The 20344-nt window shown below is 28.1% G+C and overlaps 1 protein-coding gene across 1 annotated transcript in view; it reads right to left on the reverse strand.

Annotated features, from left to right (window-relative positions):
• Positions 1-385: 385 nt before the first annotated feature.
• Positions 386-20344, reverse strand: part of Ndfip (Nedd4 family interacting protein) — a 49831-nt gene continuing 29872 nt past the window's right edge. Inside the window, exons 6-7 of the mRNA XM_075378672.1 lie at positions 12125-12259; positions 386-6237 (exon numbers count right to left, since the gene is read on the reverse strand). Coding sequence (XP_075234787.1) covers positions 12156-12259 — 104 coding nt within the window. The 3' untranslated portion in view covers positions 386-6237; positions 12125-12155. The remainder of the gene's footprint in view (positions 6238-12124; positions 12260-20344) is intronic.

Below are 20344 nucleotides of genomic sequence, written 5' to 3' on the forward strand. Positions count from 1 at the left end.
AACAATCTACTTCTTCCATTATTTTAAATAACAATAACACTAAGTCATGTCAAACAAAAGCATTCACTTTGAATAGTGATGAGTCAGTATTTTTACTTGTTGACATCCAGGAAGTTAACATTTATTTTAAATATAAGGGATAAATAATTCAATGGATACTGATGAAATTCCTATCAGTACTTTATAAAAAATTATAGGTGATATTATTATCATTCTGATAAATTTAATTAATGAATCTTTTAACAATATTTCATAGTTGATGCAACATTTCCATTGTTATTCCTACCCTTAGAAAACTTCAATACTAAATTTCCAAAATTATAGGTTATTTTCGTTAATGTCCATATTTTTTTTAGTTTTTGAAGAAATAATGAAATATTGACTATTAACATTTCTTGAAAAACATGATTTATTAGCATGACTTTTTTAGCAAATTATTGATTAAACATTGTCTATTGACACAGCAATTTTTCAGTTTTTGAAAAATATTTTAAATTCCATACAAAACAAAAATATTCCATCTTCAACTTTTTGTAATTTCAACAAGGCATTCGATTCAGCTCTACATTTTTTGCTGGTGAAAATATACAGTAAATAATAAATAAGAAAATATACTATGAAACACAGATGTTTGAAATGAGAATTTTATTAACGTTCCTTCATTAAATTGTATAAATACTTTTATATAAGCTGACGGCCCTTACTTTATGAATATGCCTCGTTATAAATATTAACATAGCAAATGAAGAAGAAAAAATTAATATTTGCAGATATTGAAAAATAAAAAGTTTTTTATGCTGTCATTCAGATTTAACAAATTTCATATATTTTTAATTATACTTAAAAAAAAAAAAAATCATTTAGAGACTGCAAAAGGTGTAATACTTATTCATTTACATATTTACTCTGTCAAGAACAGAGTTTGTACATCTTTCACAAATTCTTTTCATTACTAAATATTAAATAAAAAATTAAAAAGGATATATTAACTGCACACAAATTTTATTGTTTTATTTTAATAATTATACAATTTTAAAGCACACATAAAATATTATATAACAATTTTTTGAAATTGTGACAAATAATTTAAAAAAAAATCTTTTTAAATAAATTTAAAAAAAATTTGTTCTGTTTACAATTGTGCACATAATTGAATTAACAGAGAATTGGAACTGAGCTGATCGTTTTTTCCTGTGTATTCAGGTTTGAGGTTTGTCTAGTAAACTCTCACAACTGTTTAATTAATATACCAAATAATATTGCCTGCAATTTAGTGAAAACACTGAATATGTCTATTTGTCATCAATGCGTGTTTGAAATGTAAAGACCAGTATTTAGGAATGAAGCAAAACTGACTCAATAATGCGAGTGGTGGAATTGTTCATAATGATTTTCTTACAAAGAACAAGTTAAGAGATCAAGAAATATTTTGAGAAACCCCACAATTGTATGGTCATCAGAAAAAGAAGGTTCAATTGTGTGGTCGTCATAAAAAAAAGAAGTACTTTGAGTTTAAAATAATGGTTGCTTCATGCTTCATGTGCATGCAAATGCTCTAGAAAATATTGACTGGTTTTTAGACACCGTCCACTTGCCCTCATGCTTACATATAAACGACAGGATCTGCTGTTTTTGACTTCGTCATATGTTTCCCTTGATGTCAACATCTTCACAGCCCCATTATTCTCTGGTTGAGATGCTTATACTCCTAGAAATGCTTCAAACATTATGAAAACATGAGATTGCAGCAGATGCACAGCTTAACGTGTTACCTGTGTTAAATCTTTTGAGTTAATAGACTCAAAAAAAGAAAATTTACAGGTGAACAACATAGTATCTTGAATGAAGCAATCCAGGAATGTTGGGAATAGAGTAATCAAAGTAAAGTCAACTAGGTTAAGTAAAAATGAACCATTTTTTATATAAAAAGTTTTAAAAGTATCTATTTTATGATGTTTTCATTCATAGAATATTTCTGAAATTATAATATTTGCAACCATGTGTTTGTGTATATAACGTTCAATTGAATAACATTCAGATTAATACAGCAATTCTGTAACTGTAGAAAAAAAGGCTAGTCTGATAGAAATGAGTGATCATTAACATGTATGAGTTGTAATTGTGGAGACAACACGTAGGCAGCAGTGGAGATGAAAGGTAAAAAACATATCTAGTAACATCGCCATGGACTTAACTGTAATCTTGTAGAGGGCATGAAGCATACACTTCACAAAACCTTGCACCACAGTACATCATAGTATCTGTTATTTTTCATAACAGATTCTGTGTCTTCATTATATGAAAAGTCATTCTTCTGGATATAATCAATGTTGTACCATAAATGTACAATTAGCTTATAAGCAATATAATTGAAAGATACTAGAAATATATACAAATCATATGTAAAATGTGAGTTAAACACATTACTTAAGTTGCACTAATTTTTTACATTATATGTATGTATGAATTTTAAGTGCCAAAACCAAAAGGTTATGATAACTTTCCATACTTTCCATATCATAGCAGGAATCAGCTACCCTTATTCTGTTGGTATAAGTATATATCACCTTTCTAATTGCAAAAAGCTAAACTCGAGGTTGAGGCGCATATTATGTATAATCCTTCTGTTCTTAATCTCCCAACTTACAATGTTAAACGTTAATGACGACTTTGTACATTACCCTAGAATTTATAATACAATTTTTTGTTTGAGCTCGATGTTTCTTACAGTATGCCCTTTAAAATTATATTTGATTTATAAATCTGCATTTATGGTACACTTTTCTTTCTTGAAGGATTATTATGTTGAATTTAAACATGAATGCAGGGTTTGTAAGTTTTTAAAAAAAAAATATATATGAAAAAGTCCTTTTCCATCAAAATAAGAAACCTGCTCACGCCGCTGCAGTTGTGTCTGCGATAGAGTTAGGGTTTAAACTTTGTTCCGCATATCCCTTATCTCTAGATTTGGCTCCTTCAGACTGTTAATAGTTCTCCACCACCATGAAAAAATGGCTGGCATGAAGGAGATTTTATTTAAACAAGGAGAAATTATAATATCATATAATACAATGTATTTTAGAACAATTTGAAATAATCTTTAAAAATACTGTAACTCATTCTAACTTACAAAATTTGTCCTAATTCCTATTAATTTTTTGTACATGAAACTTAACTGTTCAATTTTTTATTGGTTTGTAGCGACACTTTTAATGTTCTGATGATTTTTATATTTATTTTCATTTTTAATAGTTTCTTTTAACAAAAACGAACTGAGTGTGTTAGCACTTTCCAAATCAATTTAAAATATTTTCTCAATTTACAACCAAAGATGATGATTTTAGTATGATCTTGACGAAAGCAATACAAGAGATACTAAGATACTAAATAAGGGACTTAGTAAATAGGAAGATGAGTCAATCATTTTCTGTAATGTAATGAAATTTTTGTTTCTGTTGGCAATACTGAAGTTTTTATATGCTGATGTAGTATTATTTAACAATTCTTGGTAAATTTGAAGTTTATAAGTCACTTCTATTCTTGCAACTATAATATTAATCACTACACCGATTGAAATAACTCATTTAGAGGGGAAAAAATTTGTGGTTATTTAAACACAGAAACGTATACTTTCACTAAGTTTGCGTCAAAATTAAAAGGATTTTCACATTTTTGTCAGAAATTTTGAGCTTATGTTAAAAATTTGTAGATTTTTGCTTGATCTACAACTTTTGTATTGGATACTTTTTTCAACCACCCAAATCTCCCCTCCATCACCTCTGCTCATGCATTTATTTTTTTACGTTTATTATATTATAAGCCCGTTTTCCATTTCCACTTCTAATAGTCCAGGTAACAATTTTTTTTCTCTAAGTGTAATCTAATCTGGTTGGAGTACATGGTTCTGTTTTTACATAAAGAACAGCATTCGGTAATTGGATTTTTGTGACTGGAAGGTGTAAGAGACCAAAATCTATTAAATACTTTTTGGCATAAGGTAATAATGTTTAACCACAATGAATTATAACTATCCGAGTTGGTTGAAAAATCAAAAAATGGTTGTATAAGCTTTTTATATAAAAAGGAGCTTACCTGTCTACACCAACAATAACGAGTGCAAGCATCATGGTTCTTAAACGCAAATGAGTAATTATTTATAAAGTGGATAATGCTCTATAAATTAGTCATGTCCAAATTACAAAATAGTCTACAGTAGACTTAACTTTCATAAAATTTGTACACGGTGGATCTCAAAACAATTCACAATATTGTGTAACCTAGTGTGTTTGGATATCTGTCAACAAAATTTTGCTTGCTCTAATAATGATCATCAAAAATCACCTTATATAAAAAGTTCAAAAGTCAACTGTCACCAGAAGTGGTGACTTTTTAGGGATTAACATGACCCAATAGTGGAAAATTATTAGGAACAAGGCTCAACAATAAGCAATATTCATTAGAGTAAAATGCTTATTGAGAAGATGTAACCTGAAGTTCAAAGCAAACATTGGTCTGATGTATGGTCCCACAAGAATAATATGATAACTTGAGTTTTACTGTATGTAAATTCCAACAAGTATACTTTACCATATTAATTTTTTTAATAAGCCTTAATCATGATGTAATAACATACAAAGAGATGACATATGAAATCTTGTATGGTTAAAAAAATTAAAATAAAATTTTCCACATGTATAAAACAATGTTTAAAAATAAAACAATTATATTAACAAATAAAGTAAAATTTTATAATCCTATTTTACAATCAATTACTAAATATAATTAATTATCTTAATAATAAGTATATATATAAAACAGGTAAAGTAGTGTAGTAATACTAAAATAATAAATTAGTATTTTAAACTAAACTAATTGCAATAATAGTCTTATGTAAATATCTAATATTAAATAATACTTTCTCATTAAACAGTATAATGATGTAAGTAGGTACAAAAAATCACACTCAAATATATTTATTATGTGAAATGCATAAGCATTTAAAAAAGACTGATGTGTATTTTTTCACTCAAAAAAGAGAACAAACTTCAACACTTAGTTTAATAATTGCGTGTACGTGTAGATCTTTTTAAATAAATTTTATCGAAAAGTTATAAAGAATTAGTGAAAATATTATAACTCAAGTTTACGTAAATTAAAATTCAAATGTTACAACAATATTACAAAACTCTTTTTTAGTAGAATAACTAATTTTAATTATACATAAATTTAGTAAAAGCTAAAAATAACTTGTACAATAAACTAATCAAAAGAATACTGATATGTTATAATATTGTTATGAGGGTCACCTAGAAAGTAAAGAACACTTGACTTTGGCACATGTCTCCAGTCCTGCCAGCTATTGTGGCCATATCATTGATCTCCCTCCACTACAAGCACAGTGCAAGCTAAACTGCAAGACATTGTTCAGACATCTGTATTTTTTCTACACAAAATCGGTAGAAATAGCATTTAAAATGTACAACAAAATATAAAATCCTGCCAAATGTGCAGTGTGAATTGTTATTTGATAGTTGATTGCAAAAACATTTTGGCTCAAAGAAATTTACAGACAAACAAAGGAAGTTTATGGTGATTGTGTAATGAATGAAGCATCGGTTAGGATGGTGCATTATGTTTAACGAGGGACAACAAATGTACACGAAGATGAACATTCTGGTCAACCCTACCTCATCGCTGAAGAACTCAAGAAAAAAGTTTGAGAAAGTGCAGGAGGATAGATGTTTCATGTTAGATGGTTTACACAGTGGCTTTTCTGAAATTTCATGAGCTTTACTTCATACAATTATTAACTTTGTTAGAATTTCTAGGAGGCAGACATTTTCATGATGATAATGATCTGAAAGAAGTTGTGAATATCAATGAAGAACTTGGCAGCAGAAGTGTTCAAAGAAGGTACAGAAAAAATGGTGCTACACAAAAATTTGCCAAGTATTAGAATGACAAATATTAGAATTTGTGTAACAGCTATGTTGAAACATAGTTTAAGGGTTTTTGTAAATATAAAATAAAAATTGTTAATTTAATTTTTATCTTGATTTTTCTACATCAAAACATTCTTTACTTTCTAGCAGATCCTTGCATTACCATGAATTGAGCGTCTTTATTAAGCATCCATCCTAATGTGCAATTATAACCATTTAAGAGAGAGAGGAAGTTCAAGGCTGTTGCAAGTATCAACACTATTGACAGCCTAATCCGATATTTAATCTCGATCTTCTGGAAAATAAGACAGAGATGCTATATAGTGTGTAGGAGTTAAGCAATACAAAATTATGACTGAAGAAGAATAAACCGTTTATGGTAGATACATATTATTCATATAACCTGATAATAACCAATAATCTAGATAAATTTCACAAATAATTATGTATAACTAATTGCTTCTGGGCCTATTACGATAAAGAATAATAAAGGCTGGAAAATATACAGCATAATAACGAGATTTAATATGGCATCTCAAAGGTAACTATCAACCAATAATTTATGTGGAGGTTCAGCACATTTAACGGCCTTAAAGTTTGATCATTTGTAGAAACAGTTTGTTGTAGTCTATTATTTGCCACTTCTTCCAATGGTCATTTATGTGCAAGTTACATATATTTAAAATGAATAAAACCATCAACATAGCAGCTTCCTATGAAATTCATTCATATTGCATTATATTTTTAACCCTCAGGTATCAACTAAAATTCATACCCTTATTATTGTTTATGTAGTTATTAATATAATGAATAAAATAAATTTGGAATGGTGGAAAAAATATCTGTGCGATAATAATATAATGTTGAAGTATTGTAGTCTAATAACACATTTACATTTGGCAGCTATACAATTAATGGAAAAATTCTGATGGGATGTTTTGTCATCCATCACATAATCTTGACTGAGTGTTGCTGAAATCAATCTGTTTAAGTGGTTGAAAAACATTTTGCGCAGCAAGTGATAGGGAAGAGGAAAAATTGAAAGAAGCTGTAACAGTAGGTTAATGGAATGACAGGAAAGGAGTATGATGAGGGAATTTTAAATCATTACGACAAATGAGAAGTAAGTAACATCACATAAGATAAACAGAGATGTAAGCTAAGGTATACAGCTTTAATTATAAATAATAAAACAGTCTTTACATTCAAGACAGCAGTTGTAATTCTCAGTATGTAAGAATGAATAAATAAACAGAAAATTTATATTTAACAAGCATCCAGTTTGAAAACCATACACACTGTACAACAAGTTTGAGAACCTATCAAGCTAATACAAATTAGAAAATGGAAAAATACCCAAAATCATTCAGGTGATGTATTAAAGAAATAAAAAAATATTTCAAACATGTCAACCTAAGATATAAACAGAAGTTTGACATGCTATTACAATTTAATAAAATATTCAATACAAAACAGTTTGTTTTTTCTCAAGAATTTGTAATATATCTTTTATTTTTATAGCTAAAACATAGTAAAAAGGTTTAAATGAAACAAATATGGCACTGATAATCAGGGACTTATGTAGTCTGATACAGTGCCATAACTATTTAAACATATGATGAATTGCAGTGAATGGCTAAAAAAAGCTCTGATGAGTGAGATACCTATATTTTATATCTACATAAAACTATAAACTGAGATATTTAACACTTCAAATAGATTAATTCTATTTAAAACTTCTGATTATCCATACACCACCTTTTTTTGAAATCTTTCTCTAGAACCATAAATTCTATAACATTATATTTGAATGATCTATCTGATATAAATTAACTAGTTAATAAAGCTTATAAAATTGGAAAAAAATATATTCACACAAAAACAGAGATGTCTTTAGATTAAAAAAAATTAGCAATTCCCTTATTAAAATTATATTATATAATTACATATACTGCTCACTGGAGATGAAGTAGAATCACCTAATCCAGACCTGTGCCACTCCTAATCTTTTTATTTTTTGAAATTTATCAGTAATAACATACATTACACAACATATAAAAATGCACAAAGTACACTTATAAAATGTAAAAGTATACTTATACTTTTACATTGTAGAGCAAATCTAATAGATCATCTATCAAAACACCAAGTATTATATTACATATATCTAATCGTTATAATATTTACAATTTGTAGTTAATAATAATAAAAATAATTGAGACAGTGCTCAAGTTAAAATTATATAGCAGATAAATACATTAATAATCAAAATAGTATGTAGAATATGTATAGCAGACTTCCTTTTAGCCATAATCAATTAAATTGGTTTATCCTAACATACAACAGTTTTGTAATCTTGATTAAGTAATCAAGTATTTCCAGTTGAACAAATAGTTAATAGAAATTTTTGAAAATTAAAAAAAAAATTAACATTTTTTATATAAATTTTATTTAATTCAGATCAATACGTAATTACACATTATATAAATCATATCAGACATGAATACGCATGCTCTATGTGTATAAATTAAAAAGAAACTGGCTCAATGCATTTGCCTAGACAGTTCAAGCAAAACAGGAGGGCTATCTGTTATCACAGCAGTAAAAAAAGTATGAATGGTTAAAATCAATATTATTAAAAAAAAAGTACAAAAAAATTAAAATTTAAAATGCATTAATAAAAATTATTTTTTTTCAACCAGTATTACTCCTATTTAAAAACTGATTAACAGAGTTAATATTAGTTCAAAAATATCATCTCATCAATCCCTGTCCTAGGTCTTCTTTGTCTCCTAGTAATTTCCAAAAATATTGGTTTAATAAAATAAAATAGTTTTATTATTTTTAATTACACCAACTACTGCAGTCATCAGTCTCTAGATTGACTTGTTACACATCTTTCTGATTCTGGCCAGTAATTGAAAATAGGATCTTTGGTGTTGTAAATAAGGATGCTTCTATTAAGCAGTGCCAATTTAATTAAAATAATTTTAGTAAATTTATGGGACGATCCTTTTTAGACCAGTAATGGATAGCCATAGCCATTCTCTAAGAAAAAAATTACAATTATACACTATTTAAAAAACAACAACAACAACATACACACACACACACACACACACACACACGAACCCGTGAATAATGAGCTCGCTCGTAACAAGAACTTGGTTGTAACGAGCAAAATACCGGGATTTGTTTGGTTTTCTATCTCATTAATGATAAATTGACTTGCTTTTAGTGAGGTATTATAAACTTTGTTATTACGAGAATTTTCATTTTTTAAAATACTGTAATTCAAAAAAAGTTAAATAACAACCAAATAATCTCAACGCACGGGAAATTCCATTTCTTCATTTACGATTTATATGTAGAGATTGTGACATTTTATCTTAGGCTTGTTCAGGTCGGGTCTGAAGGGTGAACAAAAGATTTGTAACAGGACCTTATACAGTATGTACAATTCAAGTACGTATTGTACAAGTTCCAATCCGGTATTACAAAGGCTGGTAGCTATTTTAATTACTTGGGTTTTTCTGTTTGCAAAATTCTAGGAAAGATGGGACAAATAATGATCCGTCCAAACAGGTTCATCGAACTCTATAGCACATTTTCAATGATTTAAGTGAAAGTCTGAAGAGTGGTGTGGTTAAGGATAAATTTTACCTGTCTTACCCCCACTGGTAAATTCAGTAGTCAAAATTTTCAGTTTAGAAATAAGTACTACCATTTATTACCATTTTTTTTTATTAATTCATTGAACGCTAATAGTTTTGGTTAAAAGCAAAACGTATTAGAATCTAAAAGTTGTACTACATCTAAATTTTATTTGTTAGTCTATAATACAAAACACATCGATATTTTATTTTAAAACAGCTTCTTCTTAGGTATACCGTATAATTTTTGTAATATATAGATGACAGCGTAAAAATTTCCAGCTAAGAGAGGGCAATTCAGAAGTACTGAGCACTCAGTTGTAATGAGCACATTTGATCGGCCCTTTGAATCTCGTTATAACCAAGTTTTACTGTATATAGCTAACTATATGATATAAAAATTATTCACCCAAATCAAAAAATACAGAATTAAAGAACATTCTTACCTTACTTTTTTTTCATTATAGTGCTTTCGGAACATCTTCAGTAATTTTTTATTAAATTTGACTTTTTTACATTTACACAATAGATAACATGATACGTTGAAATTTATAAAACAAATATTTCCTTTAAAAAATTTCCTTTTTTTTTTTATTGACTGAAGAAATATTTGTTTTATAAATTTCAACGTATCATGTTATCTATTGTGTAAATGTAAAAAAGTCAAATTTAATAAAAAATGATGGAAGATGTTCCGAAAGCACTATAATGAAAAAAAAAGTAAGGTAAGAATGTTCTTTAATTCTGTGGAGTGACTGAATAAAAGTTTTGAATAATATATTGAGCTAGATTTTACATACAGAGATATGGACTACAATAATTTAATTTAAATAACTTAATGTGTATATATATATGTGTATATATATATATATATATATATATATATATATATATATATATTTATTAAATAACTACTTTTGTTTGTTAAAAATTTCACGTGCTGTTGCCAAGTTGCTAAAAATTTGGTACCAATAACAATCTTTAAAGCAATTATGAATTCTGGACAACATGTACCTTTCATTGACCTTTTTGACGTGAAAATTTGGTTCTGATTTTTTTGATATGAAAGGTAATTTTGTACAGCATACTTTGAGCCTCTAGCTGTTTTGACATGCCACTACTTCTCTCGACAACAGCTTAGGGAAAATTTACAGTTTTCTGTTAATTACAGTAGAAGAAATAATTACATTCATATAATTTCAGAAAAAATAATAAGGGAGGTAGACAGGATAAATGGAAAGGTAGTGAAATAAATTATCATATTACAGTAGATGTGGATAATTTTGAAATTTTATTGGAGTATAACTAAGAACTAATTTAAATGAAAAATGGCCAGTTGCAAATGATAAGAGGCCTGGTTTAGCATTGATGAAAGGAAAATAGAATACTTATGTTATGATCTTTAATTGCAGCCTTTCAAATGTATGTGGAAAGTCAGATGCCTAAGAAGATTTTTATAAACAACCTAATCAAAAACAAAAAGAGGACCATTGTGAGTTCATAACATTTACATGCAGTAGCACCCCTATTGAAATCAAAAGCACTGTAAGACAGAACAACGACGAAGTTGTACAGTGCAATAATACACTCTATTTCTCTATATGGAGTTGAAACTGAGGCCAAAATGCACATCACATATTATTCTGGTTAAACGGTTTAGACAGCCAAGACAAGGCATGTTGTCCACATACCTACTTATGCGTTGTGCTTTAAAAGCCTTGTGCTTTGTTTGTTGTAATAAGCAAATAGACAATTTAGAAGATTAGTGGATGAGCTCTACAGTAACTTAATTTTACTGGGTATAAAAGTCTACAGGAGAAATTAAACTCAAACTCAAATCCAATGACAAATGGAGGTGTACTGTGAGATCGGTGCATGATTTCATGGTATTTAATGACTGCGACATAATATTATAATTAATTTTCCCATCGGATAACAAAGTATTATTACACTTTAAGTCTGTAAACATTTTTCTGAATTTCAATATATGAAACAAGGATTAATTTTATAACTAAATGCTTTAAATAAACTATAAAAACATTCTACAAATTTTATGATCATCCACTGTAAAATTACATAGTCATATTAATTGTAAATAACAAAAGTGTATTACATTTTAAAAATAAATTTGAATTGTTAATTTAGTTTGTTTCCATTTTAACCAGCTGACAGTTCACCGGAACAAATATTAGTGCTGTTAAAAAATTAATAAAAGGAAGTCTACTTTAGTAAAAAATATACTAAAATAGATGAATAAATATAGACATATTATTACTCATAATAACAGCACTGATGTGATAATAACTGTAAATTTCTGTGATTTCTAATAAAAAAATAATAATAGCATAATAATAATAATATTGATTCCTAGTAATCAATGAGTGCAACATCACATTATATATGTAGTAAAATAAATATATATATATATATATATATATATATATATATATATATTTGTAAATACTGGTTCATAGAGTATTTTTCCATTAATCAGCTTATTAATAATAATTTAATAATTAATATACATACAGTAATTTTTTCTCTTTTCTAACATTTAACATTAATAAAAGAACAGAAGTCGTTCCTGAGCTGAACCAGATAAAAGTCTCCATCCTCTTTTGATGTTTAAATACTGAATAACAGCTCGTACACAAATTAGGAGACCTATATTAAACAAAAAAAACCAAAAAAAATAAAAATAAAGTTTTATATTACAATTAATAATCAAAGAATATGAAAATAATTTTCTAATTAATCTTTTGATTCATATAAACCTTTTCAGAAATGACGTCAGGGTAAGAATTGTATGATAAGAACTTCTATCATAACTACATTTCACAACGTAAACATGACTACACATTACTCCTTGTGGTATAATGTTAATTACTTCTTGTTTCAGGTTTTTCAATTTCAAATTACAAATAAACTACATTTAATCATCTATATAAAATGATATATAAGATTAACCTTATGGCCTCAAGCACGTTTTTCAGAAAAAGTAGATGATTGGTAGAAATGCCACAGAAATAACAATGCATATGATAAAATTATGAAAAAAATTGTAATTACTCAGTAAACTATGTAGATTGTGGTGCTATGATCCAAAATGGTATTACACCCTTGATTATTATTTAAAAAATAAAATTCAACTTTTTTCATTTAAAAAAAATACTGAATTTGTTCTTTATTTGAAAAAAATCCTTGCTATTTATATCTAATCTATCACTGTTTCTAAAAACCAAAATTATTTGTGAACAAAATAAAAAAAAATTTACTTAAAAATTCATATTATTTACAGAGTTATTGAAATTTTTGTGTTACCATTTTTTTGTAACATTTATGCTTTGAAATTTCAAAATAATTCTAAAATGGTGCGCTGAAAACATTTTACCAAACCAAGGGGTTGCCTGTGATGATACTGTACTCCAGTAACTCTTAAGAGTAGGTTTTCTAATTATCCCCATATTCAGTATGCAAGCTATAAAACATTTCATTTCAGAAATGGTAATATTTTCCATTTTCGGTATAGTTCAGACAGCCTATCTCTATTATTTGCATTTAAATATTGATCGGCTGATCTATTGGTTTCTTTCACCATCAGTTCAAATAAATTAAGTGTAAATAATAAATAAAAATAAATTATAGGTGTGGAACCTGGATTAGGCATATGTTTTGGGCCGGGGTGTTCCAAAAATTGATGTGGAAGAGGGACATTATCTACCGGTTCAATGTTTCTGTATGCCTCTTCTTCTTCTGAATCTCCATCACTATCGCTTGTGATTAATTCATCATCTTCTTCAGCCCCACTGTCACTAGATAATTCGAAATCGCTAACAGTATCATCAACAAAAAAGTTATAAATTTCTGCATCGGTAAGATGTCTACTAGGCCCGGACATTGTAGAAAAAAAAACACCGAACTAACGAATAAATCTGAATATTTTACGGATCACGATAACTAAAACTACAACTAACACTATAATTGAAACTCTAATTTCATAAAATAATATTATAATACCTATTAAAAAAACCCTTTTAAACGCAAGGAGTAAACAAAACATAACAATGAATGTACGGAACACACTTCTGTTTACATCAGAGATTATTGGAATTTTGAAATCGATTATTTTCTAAAAAACGTATCGTAAAATGAAAACTACCTAAACTAATGATATCTACGAATTTTAAGCTTTAAGAAAAGATACTATATGAGCTATGTAGCGGTAACGTAAAGAAATATATGAACATAAAACTACATACCGATATATCGTATGGGTGAGACTTTTAGCACAAGCACTCATGTACGATATATCGTTACCTTGAGGCTTTAAGAGTTATATAAAACAAAATTTGGCCAAATAACACTGTATAACAAGATTATACTAAAAAACCACTTACAAAATTTTTACTTAAAATCTGAACCTTCATGGTCATTCTGATTGTTAACCCTTTTGCCATCAAGCATTTTGAACTGGGATGTGCTAAAAATGTCAGGAGTTTTAACTGTTATGTAGTGGTATTTCAAAACATTAATAAATCGAACATTATTCAATCTAAAAATATGAAAAAATTCACACTTAACAAAAACATCCTGCAGAATATGATTGTCGCCAAAAATTATAACATTTTACACTGTTTTTATTTTTTATTTATCATAAACTTTAGTTTTGGATGGTCAAATTTAATAAAATGTTTATTTTTTCTATATTCTAAAAAGTCATTAGCAATTACAAAAATGCACTAATGAATGTAAATATCTACATGAATTTCTTGATAAAAGAAATTATGAAAATTGGATCACTATTTACAAAATTATGGCTTCTGGAAGCCTGATAGTATGTTACCTAGATATTAGTTTTTTTGAAATGTTTTGTTAATATTTATGATTAGGAAAAGACTCCCCATGTTCCTTTACTACTCAAGGTACAAACAGTTATTGAGCTTTGTTTTTTCCTTCTGATATGCACACACATCATCTTGCTTCTTTCTTCCCTGGTAATTTCCTCAACCTTGGTTTACCACAAGGATCATTTTACCTGCGTTTTTTGCTTCTAGCCATTGAGCTACTAAACTTTCTTGCAGATTTATTTACAAACTGCTTTGCAGGGCGATTTGTTTCTTTAGCAGTGAGTTCTAACAGAGTTATAGTGAAAAATAAATTAATTACACAATTGGTGGAGATCCCATGGGTGGCATGTGTTTTGGTTCTGGAAGTTCTTGGTACGCATGAGATAATGGCTGCAGCTGTTCAGGAGCAATTGTTTCCAAGTAATCAAGGTCTTCCAATTGTTCATCATTTTCATCATCAATTATATTATTGAGTGCCTCATTGTCTGATTCACTCAAATTAATACTCATTATCAAAATATTCACTAATGCCGTGATTGGGTTAGGCTTCAATAGCCCCTGGTATTGCAGAATAAAAAAAACCAAAACTCAAAGAAACAAAGTAAAAAATATAACAAAGAAATGTATGTAGAAACAATACAAAATAATCTTATAACCAGAAATAATAACTAACTATGAATAAATGGACTAAAATATCAACAAGGTTTATCTTAAGACAACATTCATGGAACAACAAAAACACAATTTTCAGTATTTAATATTTCTGTTTAATTTTTGAATATTGGAACAAAATCAATGTCTGTCTTTATGTACATTCATGTACACGCTTTGAGAAACTAATATAGCAACACTATCAAGTGGTGAATTTGTAAACTATATTATAAATAACTGATCTTCAGCACCATAATGTTTTTAAAAGTAAATTTAAAAAAGCAATCTCAATCCCAGGTAATGAAAATGAGTTTTGGAAATTTCTCTCGACTACTGATTTTCCAAATTTGTATGAGTTTGCTCTGAAATTTTGTTGTAAGTTTGGCTCCACAAATGTTTGTAAACAGTTATTTATAATTATGAATGTAATAAAAAATTAATTCTGATCATAGCTAACTGATTTTTATTAAAAAAAACTTGTTACTGTTTCCTTCTTCAAAAATCAACTCAGATATAATAAAATTGTAAAGACTTTGTAAATTCAAAAACTTCATTAGAGATAGTTTCCTTTCTGTTGAAATAATCTGTTCCTTAAAACAACTTTGTAGAAAAATTAATTTTTTGTACGATGTTATTTCTGAATTAATTATCATTATTAGTTTTACTGTAATTTAAATCTGTAATAATTGTACATGTTTGAATTAATTTTTTACAATTTATATTTTGTAATATAGTAGCAATGTTAATATTCAATTGTCAATAATTCATTGCAAAATTAAATATTTTACTCATTATTGTTAAATCAATAAATCTATATAATTTTTTTATTAACATTGCATTAGCATCATAAATTTGTACAGTACAAAATTAAAATATATCTAACATGAAATATGCTACCAGTGTATCCATAACCATCTGATTAAAAGTTATTTTGAATGGAAAAATTTTTTGTATAGTTTTTCATTTTTTTTTGTTGTCAGATGCAATATTTAGGATAATATTTAAAATTAAAATATAAGTCTGTTAAGAAAATTATCATTTAAGACGTAAGTGAAGTTATAAGCTTAAAAATAAAGGAAAGGTAAGACAGTAGAAAGAACTTGGGTCATGAAAGTGGCACTCTTAAGATTCAACACTCAAAAAAGGGCACCTTATTGAAAAAGGTTGGTCACGAATGGTTTAGAAGCCCTGAAGCATAAAGATTTGCAAAACACCTAATATCCTAATTTTGATATGATCGCCATACTTTTTTCTTTAATATAACTACCCATATTTTTACTTCAATGACCCCTATCTTCTTATTTCCTTGCCCCTAGGCAGATAATTTAAAAAAATTTAACGATGTTAATGTTGCACGTATAGAAATCATCTGATCAAATTTTAAGTCTTTATATAAATTCCTTACTAAAATATCAAGGAAAACCAAAACCAATATATATATGATCACTGTTTACGCCGTAAAGTTGTTTTTATTTTCAATAATGTTTTTTGTTTTTATCTCATCTGCTGTGGTCGCAATGTTTCATAAAAGCAATTTCTATTTAACCACGTTAATTTTTAACTGTTTTTTGTTAGCTCATTTTAATATTGTCAAGTTCCTAGAAATATACATTTCTTTGTCTGCGATCATTTCCTGTACTTATTCGTACTTCAGTATTTTTATCAGTTTTATATAACTCTTTTAATGGTCTGTTTGCTTATAATATTAATTTTTCGATATGTTGTTTCTTACCCAAACTTCCCGTCTATGCTAATTTTCTTGTCTTACCAATACCAGCACACTAGCTCTTGTTGTCAACACACACACATACTCTCGTTGGTTTATCGCCTTCTTTGTTTCCCCCTCTACTCTTCACGCCCTCATTTTCTTCAGTCCAGACCAGACTTTTGTAGTGTGCGGACCCTGGACTCGGTCTTTTCTCTATCTCTTACAGTTGCAGTTCAAATTTTACTCTCACCATTTGTGGATCGTTCTCTTTCCCTCTCGTACAACGCTGTCCAGATTAGACTTTCGTAGTGTGCTGACCCAGGACTCGGTCTTCTCTCTATCTTCGTACAGTTGCTGTCCAGAACAGACTTTCTTGGTGTGTTGACCTACTTCACTTCTTTACTTCGTACAACGCAAACGCAGTCCAGAATAGACCAGTTATTCTTCAAATTCACTATATTTCGTTTTTCCTGAAAGTGCTTCAATTACTACAAGCTGTCAATTCTGTCGACGCCGAATTTTCTCCAGCTTCTTATTAGAATTTCAGCGAAGCAGAATTTTTTCAAACTTGTTGCTATACATTTCAGATGCCGAGTCTTGCTCAACCTCGAAGCCACACTCTCACCACTGTATTCCTGATACACCACGGCGGACTACCCCCATGAATTTACTGTATGTATTCGTTTTACCTTCATTTACGAGTTCGTCGTTTACTAATATTGGTGTGCTACAGGCAAGTTTAATTTTCATCATTTATTACGTTAAACAGTTATTTTATCATTAATATTTGTGGAACATTCAGTTCATCATATCTACGCCTTTCAAGTTTCAATTTCACTTAAGTACAGTCACGACAGGTTACTTACATAAGGTTGTGTCATTGTTCAGCTGCAACCTATTTCACGTGTTTTATTAATTTCAATTCTGTAGTTATGATAATTAACTCTACAATTTAATCTTATATCTTGTTAATCGCCGAGATTAATCCATTTCTATTCATGAACTGTGTTCATTACTGCTCTAAAATTAACCTAAAACAATTTGTTCCTGATGTGCAATTATGTTTTAGGACTTTGTATTTTATATTTTCAAGAAAGCTTACTAGTAAAGGAACTCTATTTATATGTTTATTTGTTTCAATTTGATTATTGTAATTAACTCTTTTTGTACTATAATATTATTGTGGCCTTTTTTCTACATTAAACTAGAATTACATGTTTGAATTATTTAATGCTAAGTTTGTTGTTCACAAATCAGGAAAGGCCAGTACCAATTAAGATTTACTGTAATTTATTTTTCTAAGTTAATGACATTTATTCATTGCTAATTTTTCAATATTACAGCATTTGTCAGTAATGCAATAGTTTTCCAGTCATACTATGTTTATTGATGTTTTGTTTTTCTAAGTTTATAATTGTAAATCTCATTTTAATAATATTATTACTGATATGCTGATTTCAGTTGATATTTCTTATGTGAAATTAAGTTATGTTTATTTCATAATTTCATTTTAATTTAAGGTTATGCTTTAACATAAGTTCAGTTGTTTTCTTTCTCAATTAAAGTCCAATTTCTTTTAGCAAATACGAGCTGTGTTTTTTCTTAGTTAACTTTACCCAACAATCACATTTCAGTAAGTGATTTTTTGCTAGACTTCGTTGTATCATGATCCTTTGAGTCTTCATTATCATCTGGTGTTCTTAATAGCAATAGATCCCTCGTGCTATCAACTGTCTCCATCCATTTTTGTCCTAAGCCTTCTCCTTCATCCTGTTGTAGTTTCCAATCTTCATCTCATCTATTAACTTTTCTTTTTTTCCTCCTCACTTCCTTCTCGCCTTCTATTGACCTTCCAATGCAGTTATTAATATTCCACTTCCTCTAATCAGTTTATATCTCAACCAGTTTCCTTTTCTCTTTTCTACTACCCGCTTAAATCATCTTTCTTGTTTATTATTTCCTCATTCTCACTTTATTTATCCACCTTACTTTTCCATATTCAGATCTCAAAAACCTCCATGCAGTCATTCTCCCTCTTCCTTATATGCTTCACCCAACAATATTCCTCTGATTCCATATATATATATCTGAATAGGTCTTTTTGAGACGATACATTTCATTTATTATAGATTATAAAAGTAAAAGTACATTCTTTTAAAATATATATATATATGTCAAAAGCAAAAAAAATATATACTTTAAAAAAAAGAAAATTATAGTATTTTGCAAAGTAATTGCGTAGTGCAATATAGTTTTATTCATCAAAGAAAAAAAAGAAGATTTGGTTAGTTATGCTATTTTTTTCAGGTTAAAAAATGGCATTTTATCAATTTGATAAGATAGTAAGAATTACATAATTTTTTTTATTATCTTCTTCTAGAAATAATTACAAAAAACAGTTGCAGTTAGTTTCCCGTAGTAATTTGTTCATGATTTACATAAATAACTGTAAATTAAAAAATACGAGAAACAGATTAATCATTTAATAACATTAGTAACTTATTTCGATTATTAACAGCAAATTCAATAATAAAATGACTTTCAAATATAATCTTTTACTAGTGTAAACCAAAGTAAAAAACGATTGAGAATGTTTTTTATCTAGATTTTTATTACCTTACATTAACTGTATCTTTATTTTAAGATTTTTCTTTGTTTTTGCTTTCCGCTACAGTTACACTGAATAAAGATGAATAATGTTTAATCAGGTCAAATTTTACATGTTTGGTGAATTGCAGATTTTAATGTTTCCCCTCTAACAAAAAAATAAAAAATAATTTAGCACTAAAAGATTCCAGAAGAATGTATTTACAAACTTATGTACAAACATATCTTCCTGTTTATTTTCTTGATATTTCCAAACAGGGCACACAATTTGGATGAAATTTGACATGATGATTTCTGAATATAAGGTACTGATACCAATTAAATTTTGATCACAATTGGAAGATGGCAGAATGAAGATATATATGTTACATTTTCCATATTTAAAAATTTTACACAAAGGATAGGCAAATTTTTTTCATATAATTTAGTACTCCTAAGCAAGTTAAAATGTTTTCTGATTGTGCTTGGTCTTATTCAAATCTCTATAAAGGGGTAGGGGCAAACAAACTCTTTTCTTTTTTCTTGTTTCTGGATACAGTCATGTTCTTTTAATAATTAAACGATTCCAATATACTGTGACTTTGGTTGTATAATTGGGAAATACTATTCAGGGGTGAATGATAATAAGACTATTTTTTTTTTACCAACTGTTTTGTTGATACTATCAGACTGGATACTGGCTCGATTGTAATAAAATTTTGTATGATGATTTCTGGATATTTGAGTAACAATTGGGTTATCATTGATGCCATTTAATTGTGCTTGCTATTGGTCACCATATGTTCCATATCTTAAAAAGTTTTTCTCGAAGAGTAAAATAATGTTTTTTACATAACCATTTGCATACTACATACTTTAATGTTCACTTTATTTTTCTCCAAATAGTAGACAGTTGAAAGGTTAGTCTTCAACAGACTAGTGAGAACTAAGACTAAA

The sequence above is a fragment of the Lycorma delicatula genome, chromosome 11 (genome assembly GCF_047948215.1).
Source record: "Lycorma delicatula isolate Av1 chromosome 11, ASM4794821v1, whole genome shotgun sequence".
Lineage (NCBI taxonomy): Eukaryota > Metazoa > Arthropoda > Insecta > Hemiptera > Fulgoridae > Lycorma > Lycorma delicatula.